Source organism: Polistes dominula, unplaced genomic scaffold (genome assembly GCF_049000335.1).
Source record: "Polistes dominula isolate Pdom_NZ unplaced genomic scaffold, Pdom_raw_medaka contig_79, whole genome shotgun sequence".
In the NCBI taxonomy this organism is placed as follows: domain Eukaryota; kingdom Metazoa; phylum Arthropoda; class Insecta; order Hymenoptera; family Vespidae; genus Polistes; species Polistes dominula.
Window position 1 is genome coordinate 1,636,809 of NW_028300916.1, and position 26,639 is coordinate 1,663,447.

General features: G+C 33.5%; 1 protein-coding gene and 1 long non-coding RNA gene across 9 annotated transcripts; one reads left to right on the forward strand and one right to left on the reverse strand.

The window, feature by feature from the left end:
• Window positions 1–344: 344 nt before the first annotated feature.
• On the reverse strand, window positions 345–25,633 carry Axud1 (AXIN1 up-regulated 1). 8 transcript variants are annotated; one of them, XM_015335755.2, is made up of 6 exons: window positions 14,373–14,417; window positions 13,837–13,968; window positions 5,743–8,377; window positions 4,961–5,220; window positions 4,190–4,606; window positions 345–4,039 (listed from the first exon to the last, which is right to left on the reverse strand). In XM_015335755.2, the coding sequence occupies exons 1-6, from the start codon at window positions 14,400–14,402 to the stop codon at window positions 3,041–3,043; spliced, it is 4,473 nt and encodes a 1,490-aa protein (XP_015191241.2). In that variant the 5' UTR covers window positions 14,403–14,417; the 3' UTR covers window positions 345–3,040. The 8 variants fall into 8 exon arrangements, with proteins under 8 accessions (XP_015191241.2, XP_015191244.2, XP_089026681.1 ...); XM_089170556.1 differs by lacking the exons at window positions 13,837–13,968; window positions 14,373–14,417 and adding an exon at window positions 10,207–10,530 and having other exon boundaries at window positions 3,161–3,482; window positions 3,556–4,039; XM_015335758.2 differs by lacking the exons at window positions 13,837–13,968; window positions 14,373–14,417 and adding an exon at window positions 25,304–25,633.
• Window positions 15,894–22,747, forward strand: LOC149033071 (uncharacterized). The gene is made up of 2 exons (XR_016175993.1): window positions 15,894–21,009; window positions 21,968–22,747. It is a non-coding gene; the product is annotated as an uncharacterized LOC149033071 (long non-coding RNA).
• Window positions 25,634–26,639: the final 1,006 nt, after the last annotated feature.

A 26,639-nucleotide genomic window follows, 5' to 3' on the forward strand; every position in this document is an offset into this window, starting at 1 on the left:
TTGATCATTGTCATTATCATTGATTTCAAACGGAACAATCGATGATTATTATTACATCGAATCGGTCGTTCTCGTTAGATTATAACGATTTTGTTTTTATTGTTCTTTTTTAAATAACGTTTAGATAAAGCGTTACACATGCATTTTGACGATGATATATGATAATTATGTCAATGAAGGGAGAAATAGAAATAGAAATAGAAAGAGAAAGAGAAAGAGAAAGAGAGATAGATAGATAGATAGATAGATAAAGAGAAATAGAAAGATAAAGAAGAACACGAGGAATGGGTAATGATACAGAGACGCGTACACAAAAGACAATACACGTTAGACGAGAGACGAGAGACTTTTTCACAACATTTAATAAAACGCTATCATCTATGTATGCCTTTTTTTTACTCAAATAATCTAAAAGTTACTTACATACGTGCTTAAATGTATTATTTATATGCCATTAGGAAGTGTCACATCCCACATAACGCGTATTTAAACGACGTTTCTTGCTCCTTCTTCTTAAAGAGACACGTCTTTATTTCTTTTTCTTTTTTATTTATTTATTTATTTTTTTCTTTTTTGTATTTTTATAATGACGGACCTTTTCCTTTTCCTTATTTGTTTATTTATTTATTTATTTATTTTTATTTTTTTTTATTTTTGTAAAACGCTCGTCCAAAATACACGAATTATATTAATCGTTTAGGCACCGATCAATGAGAATAAAAATAAATAACAAGGGTAGGATTAAAGGAACAATTTTCTTTGTAGAAGGAGAGTTTTGGGAGTTGACACGTCCACGCAATAAGTATGTATAAATTTAATTACTAATCCTCATTTATATATATATATATATATAAATCTATATATATATATATATATAGAATTATTTGAATTATGGGTATTAGCGATCAACGTCCCGGGATGTTGAAAAGGTCTGTGTCGGAAAATCTACCTGGGTGTGTTCTAAGAATACGTGTTGACATCTGCCGCAAAAAAAAATAAGAAAAAGAGAAAATATATATATATGGAAAAGAAAAAAATTAATAAATAAATGTACATCTACGTATAGAACGAATTTCATTAATTTTTTGTTTTCTTTTTAAATCAAATCGTTTAATTTGTCGGAGACTATTATCATTTTATTCTAAGGCCTTCAATCTCCGAGACTTTCTTCTTTCAAATATGTATGTATGTAGTATACGTACGTAAACGCAAGAAAAAAAACAAACAAACATAAAAAAAAAAGGAGAAAGAGAAAGAGAGAGAAAATTACTATTTCAAAATAACAATTAAAAAAAAAAAAAAAAAAAAAAAAGAAACCTTCGATCAAAAGTTACGCTTATAAACTTTTAAAATGACATTTTTGCGCGCGCGTCAGTTATACATCAGCACCATGAAACTCTTCTTTCTTTTTTATTACTTACTCTTCTTCTTCATATTTTTTTTTTTTGGGCGTTATTACAAATGGCCGTAATATTTTGTTTCTTATAATTTTTGTTTTGTTTTGTTTTGTTTTGTTTTTTTTTTCGACGTTTGTGCTTACTTTTTCGTTTAATAAACGTGGACACTGTACAAGAGTTATGATCTAAATATATCTTCTTATTATCGAAGAATAGGTGTAAATCGACGATCGAAAAGACCATTTTTCAAATGCGATCTCTCGATCACGCATATAAAAGTTCCGCGATATATCTCTTATAATCTATGACCATTGGGTTGTGTGCAAAATTGCATCATACGCACGAGTATCACAATCGCTCATCATGTTTGATCGCGTCGTATTTTTGTGTCTAACCGTGGGGAGGATGCGCGTAATAATCTTTTTTTTTCTTCTTTTTCTTCTTTTTTTTTTTTGTTTCTTTTTGCTTAATTTGTTTTTTCATTTCATTCACATTTTATAAATTTGTAAAATCAAATTTTACGATTATTTTTTATTATTAAATTTATGTTTTCATTTTGTTGTATGACTTTTATATAGTTCGTTCGTTCTAGAAATAGAATCAACGGATAAACTAAAAGATAAAAATAAAAAACAAAAAAAAATAAATATTTATATGTAAATTGTTTTTGTTTTTCTTATATAATCCAAAGTATCCCTTTTAAAAAGAGACATACGGTTCGCTCTGAGCTACGTTTTACAAGTATTTATATCGCTAGTTAATTATAAACCGCATTTCTATGCTGATCCCATGTTGTTTTTATTTGGTCACAACCACGTTAATTACCTACTCTAACTTCGGTAACATAACCGCCATTTTCTTTTTCTTTTATTTCATTTTTCTTTTCCTTTTTTTTCTCATTCTGTTCTTTTTGTTTATTTATTTTTTCTTCTTTCTTTTTTTTTTATATATGTATATATATATATATATATAAGATTTTATTTCAATTGTTCTGCATCAAACGAGTATCCATTCTCCAAAAAAAAAAGATTTTCGACGGAGACCTTCTTCTTATTGAAATAATCCTTCGGCGAAATATCAGGCGAGGCCCCAGATTCTCTTGGCATTGCTTCGATATAATATTTCTTCCAATGTATCTAACATCATCGTCAACATTTTCTCAACTTCGAAGAAATACTCCAGGGGATTTCGATATAAACTATTCAAGAAGGACGTTCCAAGATTTCCATCCCGGGCGGACGCATATGTAGCCGCAATATTTTTTCTAACGATATCCATGGGACTCATCGTTCATCGTCAGTGATTCTTCACGAAAGAAAAAGATCATTCTTTCGAAAAATCACGAACAACAATAAAATCGGATTTATCTAATCGCACAGTGTAGAAGTAACGGAACTATCACAGTTCCAATATTCTTTTTTTCTTTCTCTATTAAGAAAGTTTTTTCTTTGCTTTAATCGAAACTCATCGACGGATTATCAAACACTCTTGAGAATATATATACATATATATACATATATATATGGATATATATGTCACCAAGATGCAATTATTGCAACACAGGAGACGTGTTTTGTCATGCTTAAATCACCATTAGACGACAACCACCAAACACTCGTCATATTAACGTAAATGAATAGATCTTAAGCGGACACAGTTTCCACCATAGATTTTTTAATGATTTCTCCAAAATTCTCGTCACATTCTTCCGTACTTTGCGATTGTTGCTCATCCGTCGTTTGATTCTTTTCTCCTTCCTTATTTCCATTTCCATGATAAGTACCATGCGCTTGCGGCTCTATTTCGCCGTAATACGAGTACCTACCGGATAGCAATTCCGAGAACGGTTCTAGCTTACCTATCTGTTGGACTCCACCGTTCATAGGCTGAACGGAATTCAAATTTGTATATTGCGATCCGGTCGATTCGTCTTGCGCGAAGTTTGCTTCGTAATTGGAAGAAGAATGTTGTCCAGGATGTACCTGACAACTATCCTGCACAGATGTACCATCTTGACCATAGACCGCGTAATGCGAGAAACCTGGGCTTCCCGACACCGGTTGAAATTGCGACTGAAATTGCACCCTAGACGTAGAAGGAAGATTTGTATAAGCCTGATAATCCTGATAAGCTGTCTGTTGAAAATTCATATTTGCACCTGCTGTTTGGCCCGAAAACGTTTGAAAAGTTTGATTAAATTCGGGATGCAATTTTCTTTGGCCACCTTGCGTACCATCAACCGTATCTTCGTTAGGATAACAATCGTCTCTTATAGCATAAAGATCTAAACTATCTTCTCGCGTACCAGATACTTCTGTTTGACAATTCGTACTACCGTTCCCGGTATCATGATTTTCATAATGTAACGTTGTGAAACCACCACTAGTTATACACGCTTCCGTATTTGAATTGTCTATTAGAGAACCCAAATTGATGTCTCGCAATGGTCCGCTTTTGTTAGTCTGATTGTCGGTGCCCTCTTGATCTGTTCCTTCTTCGTCGCGTTGCTTCTTCTCTAATTCGAGCCGCATCAATGTGTGTATGAAATGTGTCCGCACTCTTACCGGATTAAATTCTATTCTACCGGAGCTGTTGGCACAACCGTCCCGGGTACAACCGCAAGGAAAACCGGCACGATCGACCTAAACACAAATACACGCACATAAAGACGAATTCCAAAAATATACAAAAAAAAAGTTTATTATTGCTAAGATTGTCCATCCATCTACAGTGGACATAAAGACCCCCATTTTCCTTGATCAAATTTATTCACAAAGCCCATATAAATGTACCTGGCACTTGACGTTCGCTCTGCTACAAGGACAACTTTCCGGATCGCAGTATCCCTTGCATCCGCAGCCACAGTGTTCTCGACTTGCACGGATGTCTCGACATTCGTCCTTCTCAACGGCATCTATCCTACGTACACCGGCTGCACGAAGAAGCGCTCGTCTTTGCCACGTTGGTACAGGCTGTAGAAAATAATAACTGTCGATATCGAGTTCTTCATTGTCACTAGGTTCTTCGTCTGTATCATCGCTCGGATCTTCCGAACTAGAAGCAGCCTCTGTAGTACAATTAGCTGCACGTTCGGAACGTAGTTGCGCCAATCTAGCCCTATGCAGTCTCCTTTGCTCAGCCGCATGCTCCGAAAGAGAAAACCTTTCCGCGTGCGTGTGCGTTGCACTCATGCCTAGAGTACTACCGCCCTAAAAACAAATCGTATTTTATGATTTACAATTCACACGTTCCGTATCGAATTGATTTCCTGTGTGACGTGACGCATAGATTGTACATACGCCCAACATATAAATAACAAATATTTCAAAGTGGGGCGTATGCATACTAAGCGACAAGGAATGTATTAAACACGTTGACTGTCACGATGGTCAAAAGCCGTGACCAACAACGCTTGTATTTTCAGTAGAATCTTACGAGTCATCATCCATGACCAGTATTACTATATTGTTTCATTTCTTATTTTAGAATTGTGACCCCTACTGCGAAGGAACATATAAAACTATCGTGACTGTCAACGAACGAAATAAAAGAATGATCCTTACTTGTGAAGGAACACAAGTGAAACCTTGCGCTCGAGGAAAGTAGTAAACGGTGACGGCATCAAAATGAATATTTCGTTTCTTTTTGATAGGCTCCTCGGTAGTATTGCTTCTTTTAGGACTTGGTTCACTTTCTTCCATACAGTCGGTCAGTCTGCGTTTGAGATTGCTTTTCGAAGGGCTTCGAAAGGTCGTTAATGTCGTTTGCGATACCCCAGAGACACTCGTGTCCGGTACAAAAGCCTCCTCCAATTGATTAACAGCTAAAGAGAGGAGAATGATAAAATAGTTAGTAAACGTCGCGTTAATTGATTCGATGCAAGACTTATCGATACTCTTTTCTCCCATTCTGCCGGATGGCAAAGTATAGCGCAGCTCGGTGCTGGTTGATATTACACACGATTTGATAGGTACAAAATGAGAGAGTAAATGCTGATCCTTCTTAAGTTGGAGCTTGAAAGATATTGTGATTATCGTCAGGCGAAATGATACGATCTCCTTTTAAGGTCATGCATTTATTTCGTAAAAAAGATCACCATGAAACTATTGATTTGACAAAAGTGGAAACGATCGATTCTAGTAAATATCGTATATAGATAACGGTTAAATGGATCGATCGTGTTGAATAAGACGACAACGATGACGACAACGATAACGACAACGACCTTGTCGATCGACCGAGATAAGCGGATTTCGCGAACTGATAAGATAAAATCGAAAAGTGTATTTGCTCGTGTCGAGCAAGATAGAAATATTAGAAACAGAACAAGACAACTTTTCCTCACCTTTTTCCTTGTCGGATAGAATATCATCTGGTATTCTGTCGAGAAAAGAAGTCTCAGAATCGCTTTCTGGAGCCGGGGCTGGTCCAGGATCTCCAGGTATTTCGCTTCCAAGGCCAGAGTCGCTACCATCGGATCTAACTTCGTCTCTTGCACCAGTCGTCAATGCCAAACTCTCCGCGGAATCCTCGGTAAATGGTTCTGGCTTTTCTGGTTCAAGTCTGGTTATTATCTCGGAAGCTATCTCGTCGCAACAGAGGTTCTCATTTTCCGGACAATTGGTTGCATCGGTGATATCTTCTCTCGTCGACATTGACGATGGCAACTCGGAACTGTCTGATCCAGTCTCAGTTTCTGTTTCGGTATCGATCGCTTCTTGGATATCGGTATTAGCTTCCAGTGTTTCCCCGGGTGAGCCTGGTGTCGCTGTCTCGGACGAATCCAAATCAGACGAGTCGAGATTTCGCAGACGATCATCTTCGTTTGACAAAGATGAAGACGACGAAGACGCTACCACTACTATCTCTATCTCTTTTTCAATTTTCTTGATAACCACTGGTACACCACAAGAAATCGTGTCTTTACCAGATATCTGTACCACGCTACCTCTCCTCGTAATATTTTTTTCAATTCGTAATTCTTCCTTTTCACCAAGCTCCTCAACGACAGTTTTTGTTTTACTTCTCATAGAGTAATGATTAACTTCGTTAGATGACGATTCATCTATCTCCAATGAAATTTGACTGTCATATTTATCCACAATAGACGTCGTCGAAGAAGGAAGTGTTCTCGGAGTTTCTGATACTCCAATTTTCATTCCCTCAACCATTTCTTCGGCTGGCTGTAAATCTTTAATCTCATCGACATTACTATTTTCCTTCTCCCTTACAGGATGTTGATCTTCGGTTAGAGAATGATTATCTAATAATGCATTGTTTTCCTTATTTTTTACCGCGAATTCATCACTCGAATTTACAACATTGTTTTCCTGTAACCGTTCTTGCAGGGTTGACGAACGAGTACACATCTTATCCATTGAATTGACATTTTTTCTTCGACTATTTACCGGAGAATCAATAGATTCGACTGTATTACTACGAATAAAACTTTCTTCTTTTTCTTTTTCCTTGTTAATATCTTCCTTTATGTCTATACGATTTAACATTACGATCAATTTACGAGGTAACGGAGTACTCTTTTGTGTTTTCTTGTTCACCTTATCCTTCTTAGTTGTACCTTCACCTTCTTCTTCTCCTCCTCCTTCTTCTTCTTCTCCTCCTCCTTCTTCTTCTTCTTCTTCTTCTCCTTCTTCTTCTTCTTCAGGAATCTTCCTCAGTTTTGTAATACCAAGAACGTTGTTTTGACATTTCTTAACACTCGGCGACTTATCTTTGATCTCTTTGTCTACACGATCCAGCATGACAACCAAATGACGCAGAGAATCTATATCCTCTTTTCTCGTATTTTTAACGTTAGAACTTTCAGGCTTAGAATCATCAATGACCCTATCAATATCTTCACTAGAAAAAATGTTTTTCTTGTCTAATGACGGTGACGACGACCAACAACAGGAAGTTTGTTCATTGATTTCGTCTTCGTCGTCTTCTTCGTCGTCATTCTTACCATTGATTTTATCCTTGATATAATTTAATTTACATTTAATGTTATTATCTGTGATTTCGGTGTTACTTGTACAGCACTCCTGTTCATTTTCAATCGTAGAGTCTATTTTAAATACCCTAGACCTTGAACGTGTCCACATAGTATCTTCATCTACTTCGGTAACGATGTCGTTTAATGGAATTGATTGATGCCTACTACGTCGACTTCTTGATACGTTGTTATTAGAAGACAATGGTGAATTTTCTGACATATTATTGTTGTCATTCTCATTAAATGATCGAGAATCTGGAGTCAATAAAATCTCACCTAACGTACATTCGCGAAGACTTATCTCAACAGGCGAAAGTCTCTTTACATCGTTTCTCAACTGATTCGTCTCTTCTTCCGACATCTCGACACCGATTCTCTTAATATCGGATTCGATCGACAGGAAGTCGCTACCGGCTGGCCTCTTTCTCGATAACGGTGATGCCGACGACGACGAAGACAGGGAAGACAAAGATGGCAACAACCCCGTTGACAAAGAAGTTGGATAAACGACGCCATTGGGCGTCTTTGTTTTTGATTCAACATTTTCATCGGGCTGCTTATTTTTTTCTTCTTCTTCTTCTCGAAGAAGACATTCAGGAACAAACTTCTCTGAAAGTGTAAAACTCGATTCGCTGGAAATTGTTGTTGTTGATGATCCTTGTGGTGGTAGTGGTGGTGGTGGTGGTGGTGATGGTGGAGATTGCGACGACGGTTGGACTGACAATGGTGGTGGTGTTGTTGTTGTTGTTGTTGTTGTTGATGTTGCAATTGTTTCATCTTTATTATTCCCATCCGTTTCCTTCACTTGCTGCTTATCCGTAATCGGATCCGTAGCTTCTACTAGGCCTCCCTGAATCTCCCGCGCTGCGACCTCCATCTCCTCACAATCCGAAGTAGGATCCCTCCTCGACTTTTCGATCATGCTCGTCGAATCACCGGCCGGCTTGACGGACCCGTGACGTTCCAAGCTTTGATCCAAGACATCCTTTATTTTGGAGAAAACAAACAAAATCAAAAACAAAAGGATAAGAACAAATTAATACAAATTTCTTTATAAATCAAATGGAAGACAGAAAGAGAGAAAAAGAGAAGAGAGAGAGAGAGAGAGAGAGAAAGGAAGAGAAATATACAAACAAAAAATGTTGTTTAAAAAATATATAACAATCTAACGACCATCTTCCTCTTTTTTATCTTCATCGCGCTGTTACACGTTCGATTCTCGATTATCGTATATCCTTGTGTGCTTATTTTTTTTTTTTTTTTTTTATTTATTTTTCTTTTCTTTGAAAATGCCATAAACGTTGGAGTAGATGAAAAAGAGAAAGAGAGAGATATAGCGAGATCAATAATTCGCGGCGCTGATACCGGCGCACTGCTCGAACAAGGCCAGAAGGATACGAAGGAGGAAAATCAATTTCTACGTGCGAGGGAGACAGAGAAAAAGCGCATTCCTCTCTCTATCTCTCTCTCTTTCTCTCTCTCTCTTGTCCTCTCACACGCGCACTTTTATCTTGCGTATCTCAACCTTCGCAATACCTTTATCATCGCGATTTAGAATCCATGTTTATATCCGATATTTTAGCGATTCCCGATGCCTGCCTAGACGTGAAATAAATAAAAAAAAAAGGAAAGAGAGAGAGAGAGAAAGAGAGAGATAAAAAGAGAGAAAAAGAGGAAAAGAAAGCCTATATATAATCGTGACCGGAGATTATTGATTCAAAGCTAGCTTGGGAGGAGAAGGAAGAGAGGAAAAGGGGAAGGGAAGGCTTCTGTCTGCCTGCCTGCCTGCCTGCCTGCCTGCCTGCCTGCCTGCCTGCCTTCGGTTACCATGCGCACCTTGTGTCCCTTATATACCTCCGAGGAACTCGAGCCAGGTGTAAATGGTTGCTCTGGCTGCCTGGCTGGCTGGCCGCCGTTGCTTATCCTACCCCTCTTATATCCTCCCCTTTCTCTATTTCCTTATCTTTTTCTTCCCTTCTATACTTTCCCATTTATTTCTTATCCTCTTGCTTTTTACCTTCCCTATTTTGTGTAACTTTCGTCTCGTCTCGTTTCGTTTCGTTTCGTTTTATTTTATTTTGTTTAGCAAGTCTCTTAGGTTTTTGTTTTTTTTTTAATTTGTGAACAGGAACTCTGATCACGATACAATTTTATTATTGTATATGTATATATACATATATATATATATCACGCAATTTTAAAGTTTCGTAGCTTCAATCTTTTCCATTCTGATCGCAACCACAATCCAGGTCTACCGTCAGATCGACATTTCCAAACGAGAACGATCAGATTTGATTTGAACGGCATTCGAGGAACAAGAGGGTAAGAAAATGAACAAGCTTTTCTATCAAAGTGAACACCTTGTCTTTTTATGTGTTCTATGATCGAGAAAATATACTAAAGGTTAATTATGGAAGGAAAATCGATCTCTCGGAAAGTACCAACGAATGAACGAACGAACGTGAGGAATTTATTTGTCAGATTGTAAGAAGAAAAACACGATTATTTCGATTATGAACAATCGAAACTAGAAGGGAATAATATTATATCGTTGTTGTTAAAATGATTTAAAAAAATAATGATCCGCGTTCGAAGGGAATGACGATGACGATGTTGTTGACGATGAAAGATTTAAAAACGTCGAATTTACAAAAACTATGTAATCTACGAAATGAAATGAAAGACGATTTTTGTTATTAAATATTGGAAGCGCGAATGTATTTCTTTTGATAAATAGAAATAAAGAAAAGAAGAAAAAAAACAGGAAAATATATGTATAAGATATAAGTGCAACGCGAAGAATAGGATTTACACCCGTCGCGTTCGACAGCTCGAAGCAAAGTGAGCGGTGGTTCCCTCGACTCCTCTCGTCGATGATGTTGCTGTGCTCTGCTCTGCTCTGCTCTGCTCGACCCTCGGCAAGGTTCGACTATGTTCGCTCCCCGTTTCTCTACATCGCACTACCAAAGAGAGTACACGCGTATTTTCCGTGCAAGAAGTGCGTTCTGCGCATGCACTCTGGGATATTGCTATAAAACAGTGGTGCTCTGCTGCCCCTTCGAAATTTCGATCATGCCGTCCGTTCCCGTCCGTTCGTTCGATACGCAATTTTCTCTTCTTCATAGAGATTTTTTTCCCCTAAATATACGCAAGTATATCCTCCCTCCCCCACCCCCTTTTTATTTTTTCCTTATACATATAATTATTATTTTTATTTTTTTTAAACAAAAAGAGAAACTTACTGAATTTCCATTGACAAATGTTGTAAAGTATTTTTTTGACGCGTGCGTTTTGTACGCGCAGCTGCCAACCTCTCTCTCTCTCTCTCTCTCTCTCTCTCTCTCTCTCTCTCTCTCTCTCTCTTTCTATCATAGATCCCGGCGTCAATTCAAATTACCAATGTAAGTTTACACAATTGTAAATCCAAGTATGCTGTTCTTTTTTTTATCTAATATAAAATATGCTGTTCTTTTCATCATATGTTATATATATATATATATGTAATATGTGCTTATAAACAATTAAAAAAACATTTTCTGCGACAACTAAACAGAACCAAGTCTCGTGACGTTCTAGCAAATCTTCTGTCACTTATCGCAATTAAATAAGCTATTATTTAAATCAACTATCTTTCGTTCATGTTCGTAAAGGTTCGGCCAAGATCGTACTACGTCAGTGAGAGCATCGCAAAACCATACGGGTGTGTACCACACATTTCTATATATATATATATATATATATATATATATATATATATGTATTCGTATGTGTAAGAAAAACAGTGGTTCTCATTCGATAATCATAAGAGAAAGTACGCAAATCTATTATTATAGTCGATTCGTTTAATAATTTTAAATGAATTCATTGATAATTAACATATCGGAAGGTCAACATGAAAATGTATAATTCAAAAACGTTGATGATTTAGCATAAAATATAAAAAGTAATTTATCATAAACAAGGTAAAAATAAATTCTTAACAAGCAAAAATAAAAACATTTCAAATTCCACGATTGCACAATTTAACTTTGATAATCTATTCGATAAGCATATAAATATAGAAATCATTGTGTAAACGGAATATCTATTTAACGATACGAACAAAAATGATAAAAAATAAAACAATAAGTAACTTATAATATCACCACCATATGGAATTGTTGTAGTTATATTTGAAATGATTTCAAACGAAACACTATTTGTTTAAATCGAAAAAAAGAAAAAGAAAAACTATTATAGTAAATTCATTCGTTACTAAAGGTAATACTTTCACAAAACTCATACCGAGAGATTCAGGAAAAGAAAGTTACATAGATGGGGCTGCCTATGGAATTGGCGCGGAATCGCCAACGAGTATCTTCTTTTTCTTTTTCTTTTTTTTTTTCATCGTACTCTTTCGAACGACCCTCTTTACTTTCTTTCTCCTCTCCTCTTTACCCCGTTCCCATGTCTATATTTTTCTTTCTCTTTGAGGTATCTACAAACATACACACACACAGAAAAGTGAGCACGAGCGCGAACGCGGGCGCGGGCGGGCGCGGGCGTACATACACACATACATATACATATACATGTATACAAGAAGCACTATTCTCACAACAGTTGAACGAGCGAACAGATCATTGCGCTTGCGCAACTGCGCACAGTGACTGGTTGATGCTAGTGGTACCGCCACCGCCATCGTAATTATTGTTGCACACCTAGAAAATTGTGCATCTTTTTTAGATACGTTCCTGGATACTACGAGAGAAGAAAATCAACACATCTACCCGACCCAATATCTTCGTATAAATCTACGAACAGTAGACTACGCGAATTTAAAACCCTATAAACTTTTACGATTACGACAATCATAATAATAATAATAATAATGATAAATAACTTGGAACTTTAAAAACGCGTATTTGAATTTTCGCTTCATTGGATTATTTAGTATTTTATTTTTCTTCTTCTAAATTGAAGAAACCCACAAATGAAAGAATAACTTTTAAAGAAAAAGATGGTATGTTACAAAGATGAGATAGAAAAATATCAAAAAATAAAAAAGAGATAAGAGAGAGAAAAAGAGGATAAGAGTGAAAAGGGAGAGAGAGAGAGAGAGAGAGAGAGAGAAAGAAAGAAAGAGAAGAGGAGAGAGATCAAAGGGGTTTTACGACACTGGCAGACGGTGCGATATTGCTTCGTCGTGCTTTCTGCTTTCTAGAAAAGGTCCTAGACACGCTTCTTTCTCTCTCTCTCTCTCTCTTTCTGTTCCCCCTTTTAGTTCTTCTCTCTTTACCGATCTTTCTCTCTTTCTCTTTCCTACTGATGGCAGAGCTTTCCCATATTCCGCCTGCGCAGCCCGTTTATTGCTATATAGTATGGTATAGTTCTACTATAATGGATCGCTATAGTGCGCCATGCGCTTATATCGCGCAAACATACTACGCGCAACCAACCAACCAACCAACCTCCTAGGACTGTATCGATGGATTCGAGAATCCCTCTCTCACCGTTGCGTATTTTAATATCGATCGGATATTTATTTTTGTCGAAACTAGTTCAATGATTGGAAAACTATCATAACTAACTAAAATGTAAATCATGAAAATGTTATTAAAATACATTATATTAACCAGTTAACTGTGACTGACAAGTATACTCGTCATGTAGAAGTGACACGATTTAGTGTATCAACGTGTATACTCATCGTGCGTATAAAACAGTGACCATTGGCTATTTAAATTGTAAACTTAAAGAATTTTTGAGAAAAACAAAATATATTATCAAATTTCAAGATGTTTGGAATATTTTGAGACCATGCAGGACTAAAACGTACAAATAAAAAATATAAATAATTTGAGATGCACTCATGCATTCCTCCATATGCACCGGCTGAAACAGCTTATCAGTTAATGAATAAATAAGTAAATATTAGTAATAAAATTGTTAATTTTATAAAATAAACCTATCTTTTTGATCCAATATCTTACCAGAGCAAGTTACTCTATGATTGAGGAGTATACTCGTCATGGCTCGATTCTGTTGCGCAGAAAACGATGCGCGTGGCCCAAACGAGAGCGCCACAGTTAACTTGATAAAATGTATTAGAAAATGAAGGAAACTTTGGTGAACATTCTCGACTAATCGAATTTTCCCTGAGGATAAAGATATCGAAATAATTTTCGAAAATTTCATCTATATCTAATGGCACGTGTGTTTGTGCCAATGCATTTGTTGCAAAGTGTTTGTGTATCGTACCCGGTTTGTATTTTATATATATATATATATATATATATATATATATATATATATATATATATATATGTAGAATAATATATTCAAGTGCAGAAACGAATATTCAAAGAGAGGGTGGTATATGTATGTATATATATGTTATATGTGTACATGCATATATCGTGGACTGCATCATCTTGGAATAATAAGAACGAAGGAAAGAATTACTATAATACGCAGACTCCTTTCCTCACACAGGATTCCTTGGAAGTCGTGGAATGTGCTGCTCTCCGAACCTCTCTTTCTTTCCCTCACTCTTCTTCGAACCTCTGCCATTAACCCTACTACCATCTCATCTTTCTACCATAAAGATAAAACCAAATACAAAGATATTTGTTTACCAAGCAGATAGTATTATACCTGTAAATAACTATTATTTTTTTTTTGCTTCAATTTGTATCTAACATAAGAATATATATAGAGACATTTTCTATTATATAAAATGGACACCATTGAGAAAATATCTTTGAAATAAATGATGATGATATTTATCTATATTTATATATACACGACTTTACAATGTGTAAAGTAGTGGAAGAAGAAAATGATTATTGTATTTATTTGAAATTTTTTAAATAACAAATTATATAGTCAAATTCACTATAGATATTCTTATTTAATAATAATAATAATAATAATAATAATAATAATAATAATAATAATAATAATAACACAAAATGAAATTAGAAAAATAACACGAGTACAAATGTAGTAAACATTTGGTGATCAAACATGGTGAACACGCGCGAACTGCAAGTTACACATTAACCATACGTTTATATTTTCTATCAGATGCGCACCCGGTGAATTCGACGCCGACGCCGACACCGACGCCAACGCCAACGACGCCATCATCGTTCGTTTACAGAAATACACCCACGAGGAAAACGAACGTGGTATATTCCCAGATGAGTGTCTATAATTTGAAAGCTCGCTAGAGAAACACCTCGATTTATTTTCGATAGATAAATTGCGGATAATATTCTATCATCCTTTTTCTAAAGAAAAATAAGAAGAACATTTTCTTCTAAATAACTTTCATTTTCTTTTCTTTTTTTTTTTTTTTAATATGAAAACATATAACAAAAAATATTGTAGTTAAATAACCCCCCCCCATTGTCCAACAACAGATTGGAGAATGTTTAAAAGAAGATTTACATTCTCGATGAGTAAGTAACAATAATATTTTGTTTTCTTTGAGAAAAACAAAGGGGGATGAAAGTTCTCCATCTTTGTTATCGGTAGTGGTGGTGGTGATGATGATGGTAGTGGTGCACGTGTTTATAATACGATATACACAATATCAAATTTTCATTAAATCATTCAATATGAAAATTCCAAAAATATTTATTATCGATCTGTAAATGATAATAAAAATAAAAAAAATAAAAAAAATAAAAAATATAACAATACAAACTCACAATCACATAAGTAACATTCCTATTTTTACAAAGTAACAAAAAAATATCGATTGGAAGGAAAAGAAAAATATTTTCTTATGTTGCCAACAAATATGACAATAATATGACAAAAAGGAACAAAATAAAATGAAGATAAAGGTTAAACAGAGAGAGAATGCGAAGAAAAGAAGGGGAAGGAAGATTGGAAAAAGTAAAAAAAAGAAAAATGGTAGGAATATTTAGAGAGGGTGCAAAAAGTAAAGAGATAGAAAAGAAAAAAAAGGGGAAAAAAAGAGAGAAGAGGAGGAGTCAAGAGAAGAGCTCTGCTAGGAGGGTATATATATATATATATATATATATATATATATATATATATATATCGAAGCTTGTAAATCGAGGTAGGGCTTACACCTTCGGTCGAATCGATCCCACCGCAGCACTGTAGCCACTACTATAGCAAGTTCACGTGCATACATACCATGAACGACGACGACGACGACGACGAGGTCCATGGTACCACGCCGTAGTCAGTGCCGTAATAATCCACCTCAGTTTCCCTCCCTTCTTCTTCGTTTGAAAGAAGAGGAAGTGGAGAAGGAGAAGGACGAAGACGAGGACGAGGACGAGGACGAGGACGAGGACGACGACGACTACTACACGACGACGACATTACCGGCTCAGCTTGCTTCGGTTCAGCTCGACCTAATTTTACGTACGAATATTTATCTTATATCGAAACCTTGTATATTTATATTTAACTTCACCAAGTTCAATTCAGTCATTTTTAAAATAGACTTCATATTTTATACAAACTTACATTTTTCCCTTCAGGACATCATAATTGTGTCAAGTTATGCAAAAAAAACTTGCCAATCTTTCTTTGAATGATTACAAATTAAGTTCAATACACTTGTTATTTTTATTTTGTAATAAATTATTCAATCAATGAATGAATCTCTTACATTATGCAACTATCGTGACACGTGAATCCCTTATATATTTTTTTTTATTATAAATTATAGACAATTTTGTATTAAATGAATTATTATTTAATTTATCAGATCATTGAGGGTTGATAAGCTTTCTGCATAAATTTCATCTTATTTAGATATTTTACTATTGAAAATAAGAATTAAATAAATAATTACGAAAGTTAATTAAAATTTAAAATAACATTTCTCAAGAGAAGAAAACAAATCGTCGTGCGTTGATTTTCATTTACAAGGATTAACGATACTTTAGTTCGAATCCGAGTTACGTGTTATCGGCATTCTAACTAACGACACCTGCATACGTGAGATTTACTAACATCAATGGTGGTGGTACGTGCTGTGGATGGTGACAAAGTGATTGAGGAAGATGAAGAGGAGGATGAACACAAAATATTGAAAAAGAGATCAAAAAGAAACGTAGGATGACAACGAGTATATAGTTCATATTTATATATCATATTTACAGAAATGACGTAAATATATTCAATAACTAAACGACACAATTTTTTTTTATGCTCAACAAACCATTCAAATCATTTATTAAAGTTTTGATAAATATTTAAAAGAAAAAAAAATTAATAAAAAAAAAAAACTATTAAAAGATAAGCATGTAAGAAAAATACAGTAAATACAGGGAATCGATATACTTATATGCATCATGTAAAATATGATATATATACATCTTAATGGTAAGAACTATTTTTCACTGAGAAATACGATATGTACAAAAGTATGAACGTTCCACGACACATAGTTGTACACGCGAAATATACATCTAATGTGTAAGTGTATATGTTAAGGGTTTAAAAGAGAGTGGGAGGATCGACAATACAGCTGGTGCTCATTATACTCGGTTCAATAGACGAGAGACCCATCAGTATCTCTTGATGTAGTCTACACCTACACTGTACACAAGTTTATACGTATGTATACGAATTTATGTATGTATCTACGAAATGTACACATATAAACAAATAGCCAGTATTCACACAAATAAATCAACGTACATATGTACGCATATATGATATTTATATAATATATGTATGAACATGTATATATAAGTGTACACTGACTGATGTGAGAAAATACAGATGTGTTAATCAGACTGATAAAAAAAAGAGTAGAATAAAATAAGATAACAGAAAATATATAAAAATTGCTAATAAGGCCACTCTATATGATTTGCATTTTTTATTTGTCTTTTATATTAATTAAATATGATAAAGATGACGATAATTATTATTACTGTAATCAGTTGAAATATTAGAAAATATATGGAATATATCTTACGATCAGGTTCGAATTTTAGAACGTAGAAATTGAAGAAATGAATTTTATATAGAATTAACATATATGAGGGTGAGAAAAGAAAAAGAAGCTAACTAAGAATAAGTCGAACACATATGATAACATGTGAAAACAGAAGAGAAAACGAAGTTGCACGTTGCTAACAGGATCATATCAGTGTAGTGAGGTCACCGAAGAAGCTTCGGTGTCTTCATAATCACAACTGTGTATGTTTTCTTTCTTTTTATCCCTATCATGAGGTATGGTGAACTAATATATTCGATGTGTTATACATTTGTTCTTGTATTTTAGATCATACTTTCTTGAAATGTTTTCTTTACATCAGTGTTAATAAAAGGTAGATAAAAAGATAGAGAACCAAAACTTTGGAAAAAGGTATTAAAATGTTTTTTAAATTCTAGACACTGTAAAAGTAGATGTGAAAAAAAAGGAAATATGAAAGAAAAGTTGAAAACGAGTTTGAAACTCATAATGGACAATCATCTCTGTATCGTATAAGACCCTATCCTCTAACCTAAGTGTTGAATATGACCGAATGAAACATCCTAGATGTCTTTCGACCAGAATAGCTGTGGTACGTCTGACGTCACAACGAAGTAGTACTACAGCTCGGGGCGACATAGAAGACGAATGAAAATTCACCATCTGGTTAAATTCACTAAAAAGAATTTTTGTTTTTTCTCCTCTTCATCTTTTCATCCCTCTTTTTATTTATTCTTTATAATTTGTGTTAACCTACCATTTATGTACAAAAAAACATTTACATTTCAATTGATCATTAAGAGAACTCGACATATTTCATTTTTAAAAATCAAATATATATTTCAAGGGAACAAGTTTAAGGAATAATTTAGATAAAATTCAAAACACATTATCACGATCGTTAATATTTTCATTATTTAATTATTTAAAGGGTAGCACAAGTCGCAATAATAATGTTGCATAGCATGGACCCTAACTTTATGCCACTTTCCATGGTAAAATGTTATAAGTAAACTGTGATGCATGTTCTATGGTTTAGTTGAAACTACGATAACAACAAAAGTTCCCCTCTATAAATCTAATTTTACGTTAAACTACGACGATACTTCTTCAACGCACTGTAGTAAAAGATTACTTTTTATCTCTTTCTCCTATTTTTTTTTCTTTTCTTATTAATATTATATCACGAATTCATAGAGTGAGAAAGAGAAAAAAAATGTAATTTAATTTGAAACAATATACATATATCTATTTTATCTATCTGAACGCGACATGAAAACCCTAATTCAAAGAGAACGGACTCTGACCTACATTTTGTAAATCTACAAGCATCGAAAACGTGTACAGTTCGGTTCCCTATACTCTCGTAAAAAAAAGACTCGATATTTTTCGTTTCCCATCGATCATTCATACAAAATGTAAGTATATCTAAATAAATATTAATATTATTATAAATGATATTTCAAAGAATCACATATTCGACATTCTTTTAAAGAATAAAATTCAACAATGTTCAAAGAAAGTCTATTGAAAGGTTGGTAGCTTTTAATCGAACGTGAAAGTATCTATCAAATATAGTGGTAAGATAAAATGCAAGTGGAACAAACGAATGAACGAATGAACGAACGTAAACTTGTACAAACGCAAACCTCGAGTTGGTTGCAAAATGATTGCTCGGTCCAACTGGTTGGCCGACCGTTGCAAGTTTCACAACGAACATTGTTAAAAGCAAGAAAGAGAAAAGGGGTAAGGAAGAGGGAATATCATGTCGAAATCGCATCAATTTTAGAAAGAACGAGGACAAATTAAGTAAAAGGTAAAAACCCTCGAATGATTTTTATCCCCCATGGAGAACGTTAACTACGTTTAAAACGAGAATCACACAAAACATATTTGAGAATAATAATTGAATGGGTATTTAAAAGATGGATCTATATTACATATTGCAAATTTGTAATACTTATTCAATTGTAATTCAAATTACATTGTACAATAATTAATTCGAATGAACAACGATGAAAATCAATTGGAGAAAATGAATATAATTTGAAATCAATTTGACTTGGTAGAAAAATAATTACAAACTTACTCTATAAATTTATGGGATACACTAAAGCAATATTATCATACAGAATGTGATATCCTTGTATGAAACCGACCATAAACTCGAAATTTGACGAGACATCTTGAAAAAAGGGGAGATAAGAAAAATCAAATCGATTTGCAAAGTACGATGACACCGTGTAACTGACCACTCTTAATTCAAACAATAGTTAGACCAAGGAGAGACGGATAATAATCCTCAGAATGAAAAACACAACTTCATCCTTCTTCTTCTTCTTTTTCTTTTTCCTCTTATCTGTAAAGTATCATCCAATCGCGCGTGCTTTCATCTGAACACGCATCCAAGAATTTGTTTCTACGTAAGCTCGATTTCAACCAACCTTTTTCTACCCTCTAGTTGAAGAAAAATAAAAGGAAAATTATTCTAGCAAGACTTTCACGTTGATTGTAAGAACTTCGAGTAAAAAAATCAAATAAACACCGTCTATGTTTTTCACATAAATATATTAAACAATTTAATGAAGAAAATGACTAATAATTAATATAATAAAATTCACGTAAGAAGAATTTCTTCTTCTTGAAGAAGAAGAAGAAGATAAAGAAAAAGATTGTTCGATAGTTTGATAGTTTAACTATATTATATGTAACGATGATCCGTTGTAACCACGAGAAGGTAAACTTTTGACCGCAAGATTACTCTCGACCCTTGGCTTTTAAACGCTTCGAGAAATTCAATCGAAATGAATTGGGATAATCGAAAATTCTCTTGGCTTGTTCATAAATCGACAAGCTCGATGAAATATTGTTTCTTACAAAAATGTTCAACGAAAAAAGAATAAGAAATGATGAAAATAAACAAATCGATAAATCGTTTCATTCAAAACTAGTTTTTTCCTTCTACTTTCATTTCGACGTTACTAAGTAAATACCAAAACTCATCCTAGTCAAATCATCCATTCATCCACTACCATCTGCCTTCTATTAGTTGTGTCGATCTCATTTGAACGTCACGAAGGAAACGAAATATGGCGAACGATGATCGAAATCCGTTGGTCGTGTCGAAGGAAAATAAGAAAGAAAAAAATATTAAAGAGAGAGATAGAGAGAGAGATATGCATTAAAAAGAAGAAGAAGAAGAAGAAGGAAAGGAGAAAAGGAGAAATAGGGTGGGTGGAAACGAAAACGAAAAGAAGACTAAAAAGTCGAGTAGCAGCGTCGTGTAAAGAGATCGAGCGAGAAGAAAAATCGGTAAGTTGTATAGGTGTGTATCAGACTATGTAGAAGGAGCATGAGGAATGAGGGGGGAGAAGAAGGGGATGAGGAAGAAAGAGAGGGTGGAAGGTAGAGGAGACTAGAAAGAAAAAGAAAGGAAGAAAGAAAGAAAGAAAGAGAAAGAGAAAGAGAGAGGAGGGGTAGAAGAGACTGGTGGAGAGAAGTGAAAGGATGGTAGAACAAGAGGGGAGGGATCAATGCCGGTTGCTAGGGTAACCACGGCACCCGATCTTCCTTCCTTCCATCTATCCTGGAGCACACTTTCTCAGTCCTACCCCGTGCGTACAGGAACAAAGTGGGACTACGAAAAAGGGCTCCTCTAGGTACCTGAAAAACTTGTTTTCAAATTCGACTATAGAAACACCACCACCCCCCTTCCAATTAATCCGACATTTTTCTTGGATCAATGACCCTAATCGATTTATTTATTTTTCTTTTTTATCTTCTTCTTTTTCTTTGTGCTTGTATATCTTTATTCATTAACGAGCGATTTTTATATATATATTTGATTATTATTATTATTATTATTATATTTATGAATTAAAGAAAAGAAATCTGAAACGTGTTTAGATTTTCTTTGAATTTGTACAAATTCGACTAAAAAAATATTTAATAATGATCATTCGATTTTACATACTTCTCTCTATGTATTTTTTTCTTCCTTTTTTTTTTTATTTAATAATTTACAAATGAATATTTCAAATTCGTATATGCGCGAATGTATAGTGTGTTAGTATGTGATCGATAGAAAATTTACGAGGAAATCAAATATTTGGCGCGTTTGAAACTTTGTATGCTTGAACTCTAGCAATCCTAATTTTATCAAACTAAAGTTTCAATTATTCATATTGAACTTATGAATGAATCATTGCTAATCGATAAATGAAACGATCGAAATCATATATATAGTATTCTTCTTCCTTCAACTCTCTTCTTTTTTAAAATACATCGAAAAACTTTCTATAATGACTCTTGGTTATCCTCAAACTCAATCCAAGTCGAAGGACAAGTAGTGTATATATATACTTTATTTAATCTTGAACTTGTCATCTCGATGAGAATTTTCGATGCTGTTAAATTAACATTAAACTAACTCTAATAGTTTATATAAACCTCATTAATACCATAACCAATCCAATAAAAAGTCTTCACCAAAAATTATATTTTGTACGATCTAATGCAAATAATGAATAATTAATATTTATAATTAAAATGAAGAGAAGTAATAACACCAAGAATGAAATATCTAGTTCTGGTAAAACATATTTTACCATTACATAGAGAAAAATTGATCGAACCGACACGTAAACGATCAATATGAAAAGCGGGCCCGCTGCACCAACAACAGCAGCAGCAACAGCAGTACCAATGGGGGTGGAGAATGATTAAAACACGTTCAATTGTTTTTAAGCAAAGGACGACGACAACGACGACGACAACGACGACGACAACGACGACGACGACGACGACTATGACGACGACTGCGACTACTATGATGACTACTACTATTTACTACTATTTCTTACTACTACTACTACTACTACTACTACTACTACTACTACTACTACTACTACTACTGCGCGTGTTTCTCTGCGCATTGGTACAAGTTTTGGCGGGTCGATGTACCATTGTTGCCTCGGCGGCTGCGTTTGCTTTGTTTTCTTTTCTTTCTTCGTCCCTTGCCACCCACCTTGTCTTTTTCTCTCCCTCTTTTTTCGTTCGTCGTTGCGAACCCTCCACCTCCACCTCCATCACCGACTCTTCCACCCTCCAACCCTCCTTTTTCGTCTCTTTTCCATTTATCCCACAACGTTACCACAGAGAACTTACGTTCATACATATATACACGCATATATACATTTATATTCTACAATCACATGTGCATTTGTACATACCGAATACGTGTATAGTATTATTCTTGTTAGTACTACTTACACATATACATACATAAAAATTAATTTTGTGGAACCAAACGAGAACCGTGGTACGATTTATTTTTACCAAAATGAAAAACCATGTTTATATTGATGAAAATAAAAAGGATCAAAAAAAAAAAGAAAATTGAAACGAAATGAGCAAGATATAATAAAGTTGAACAACGATACGCGTTATAAAAAAATCTTTGTAGTAATTAATATTATTATGATTGCACCTTTATTGTGGTATGTAATAATTATGTTATCTGTAATTAACTTCGATCGCATCACTTTAATTGATTATTTATGATCGAAGAATATACTTGTCATGGAAAAATAGATACATTGAAAAGAATATACACTAGTCATGCGGAAAAATAGTAGATACCATTTACTATTTAACAATTAATTAGGTATGATGACTACTTTGAAAAATATATGTATCTTTATTATATAATATAAATGAAGTGATAACACAAAATATTGTCATTTGTTCATGACGAGTATAATGGTCAATCATAGTTAACTGATTAATCACGTTTATTGAATCGTACAACATGATTTTAATTAAAATTTTCAAAATTTTTCTTTTTTTTTTTTTATCATTGATTATCGTTTATTTTATTTTCAGTCAAATTTTTAATTAAATTGCGATTATTTAAACACAATAATAAAAACAAACTAAAGTATTTAAACTAAGTATTGTATTTATTTTTTTATATAATTTTTTATATTAAAATTTTCCAAATTTTTCTTTCTTTTTTTATCATTGTTTATCGTTTATTTTATTTTCAATCAAATTTTTCCAAATTTTTTAATTGAATCGTCATTATTCGTTTTATTTATAATTGCAACGTAATGCAACGCAACGGAAGTTCGTTTTACTAAATAAGCATAAATTTGATAAATAAGTTGAATTTTTGTTACCTACAAAAAAAAAAGAGGAAAAAAAATGAAAAATAACTTGAAGAACTTATCATTTTACAAAATAGAATATACACATAAATCAAGATGGAAACATTTTCAACAAACGATCGACAATTCGATTAGTTTTCACGACGCGAATATCGTGAAATATGACGAATATTTGACGTACAGAAGATGTATACTAAATACATAATATTTTGTACGCCATTGCTTTTGATATAGCAGTAAAAAAAAGAAAAGAAAAAATAGTCTTTGAGTTTATGATTTTAAAAATGGTGTTTTATGAAAATGGTCAGCCCATTTTCTTTTTCCTAAGCTACTTTTGATCATTTACTAACTAAATGTTAATATGCTTAATATGCATTTATATGCATTTACATGCATTTACATGCATTTATTATAAATTTTATATTTTATTTTATTATATTTATTTTTAATATTATATATATTTATTTATTTATTATATATTATATATTTTAAATTTTATATGCTCGTAAAACATATAAAAGATTTTATGTAATGAAAAATCGAACAAAATAGTACAATATATATATATATACAAAATATAATAATAATATATATAGATATATATAACTATATACAGTTGGATCGATATGCTTTAATAATTTCAAGTAGAGTAGCACAAAAAACGTACATACAAACCGAGAATAATGGAAATTGTGTCGGTAATAATAAATAATCAAATATTGAAAAAGAAAAAAAAAATACAGTCGAATTGAGAACCTCCTCCTCCTTTTTTGAAGTCGGTTAAAAATACATTAACTTCTTTGATATCTGTTTTACGATTGCTTCGAAAATATAATTAAAAAAAAATATCCCGAATCACAAATTCGTAATGAAGTTTTTGACTTTTATTATCATCATCGACGAAAAAAACATTTTTATCTGACTTTAAAAATACGTGAACGATACACTTTCGTAACCTTCGAAAAATAAAAAAATACAAAATACAAAATACAAAATCAAAAATATAACAAATACTATATTTCAAATATTGAAGCGTTGATCTAGAAAGAGTCGGGTAGAATTAAGAAACTTCACTGATCAAGAAACTACTCGGCCTATTTTCTAACTCGTTTACACATATGCATAACATCCTCGCAAACTAAAAGACAAGGTTAGCGAACGTATTCGATGATATATAAAGAGAAGGAAAAACAGACGGACATAGTCGTCGGACAGTCATAACGGAAGGAAAAGAGAATAAGCAAATAATCAAAGATAAAAAAAAATAAAGACAGACAAAGGAATACAATTATATACTGTATTAATATTATTTCAAATTTTAAGTTTTAAGTTTTAAGTTTGACCAATTGATTAATATTTTCATCGGAATTATCTGCGAAACTATTGTACGTCAATTTTGACAAATGTGTTCAAATTGCACGATTAGATAATGTATAAAAATAAATAGACGAAAAAAAAAAGAAAATTGAGAAATAATTTCTGTGACTAGCGTATTTAATCGCATTACAAATTATTTACAAACATAAGGAAAATTTCATATATTTTTCTTTTGGGGAATAAATTATTATATTATTATTACTCTTCTAACTGACTCATTATTCTCGTAATCTTTTTAAAAGATTTTGGAGCAGCGCAGTCAACTACGCAGGTTAGAATACAACGTTTGGAAACGAGAAAATATGTGTACGAAGATATTAGGAATAAAGATAATGATACGTTTATATCGTAAATAAATGGAAAAAGAAAGAATTGTAGAAAAAATTGGAGAAAATAATATGAGACTTACCGGTTTAACACTGAGCCATCGCGTTTCTGGGCACACAATTGTTCGAAAAAAATTCGAGCTTTATTTTCGAACTTCTATGTTTCCTTCTTTTTCCTTCTCTTCTTTCTTTTTAATTATAATCTCTTCTTTGTATTTAATTCTTTGTATATTGGAATAATTTATAAAATGAACATTTGACGGAGGGAACGCTAACGGAAACTGTAAAATTTGATGAAGAATTACACAGTGGCGCGCAGTGGTGACCAATAACGGTAGGCCATCTTGAAGCTAGCAGCAAAGCGACCACGCACACAACGTCAAAGTCAAAGAGTTTCTCGGGAAAGCGACAATAGCGCCACAACAACCATAGACAAGCTGTTATCCTTGTTAGTCCGTGCAGTAAACCGACGAGCAGACAATGAACGTACTTCACTGCACTTGTTATACTACTACTACTGCCCTCTAATCAGAGCTGAATGTACTTCACTGTACTCGTTATGCTACTGCTACTGCCCTCTAGCAATGGTGTGTTAAAAAATCTTAGTTAGCACCGGGACCACCAGTGGGCGGTAGTAAGTATTTACACCATGACGGTACAATAATATCAGAGAATGCAAAATGAAATGGAAGATTAATTATACCCATAAAAAATCTCAATGGGTAGTACTAGCGGGTATCGGTAAAATCCTCAAATCTTTCTTCATCTGCAGAAAATAACTAGAATGCCATCTATGGTGTACAGTAGGCACTGGAGGATTTTTTTTATGTTATTTACAGCTGCAGTATGCTGTGAGGGATGCATTTGTTAATGCTGTGGGGGATGCATTTGTTTATGCTGTCTATACGCGGCAGAAAGCAATGGAGGATGCAAAATGAAATCTGTTTACAGTACTATTATATTTTAAACACTTTTAACTACTCTTTACTGCATATATAATTAAACATTTCCATTTAGCAACCCCATTTACCTGAGCAATTTTTTCGGGACCATAAATATATACTAATTACAATCTTTCTTTTTAACTATTTTAAACTCACATATGCCACCCAACACTTTAAAGAATGCAACTTGAACTCACACAACATAGGAGAGATATAACCTGCAAGCTTACACACTGATTTGTTATCAGTGCAGTTTTTTCTGTATTACTTGTAGTTTATATTTTGTCCACATATGTCGCTATAGTCTCTTGAATGGTAGTTAAAGAATAACTGTATAACATTTAATATTTCTTTTTACGAATAAGAAATTATTTGACAAATACTTTACAAAAGGTAACAAATAATAAACTACAAATAGTAAACTACTTATGTTAGTATTGTCATTTCATCGTTCAATATGTAAATGAAGAAATAT

Bases quoted from the DNA above. Each gene is read 5' to 3' on its own strand.
- Axud1 (XM_089170554.1), bottom strand. From the start codon at position 10,515: ATGAAGAAGAGAAAATTGCGTATCGAACGAACGGACGGGAACGGACGG. The intron at 8,378-10,206 runs GTGTAAATCCTA...TCCAAAATAAAG, and splicing joins CGAGCTGTCGAACGCGACGG to GATGTCTTGGATCAAAGCTT. The intron at 4,040-4,189 runs GTACATTTATAT...ATTTGTGTTTAG, and splicing joins GAGCGAACGTCAAGTGCCAG to GTCGATCGTGCCGGTTTTCC.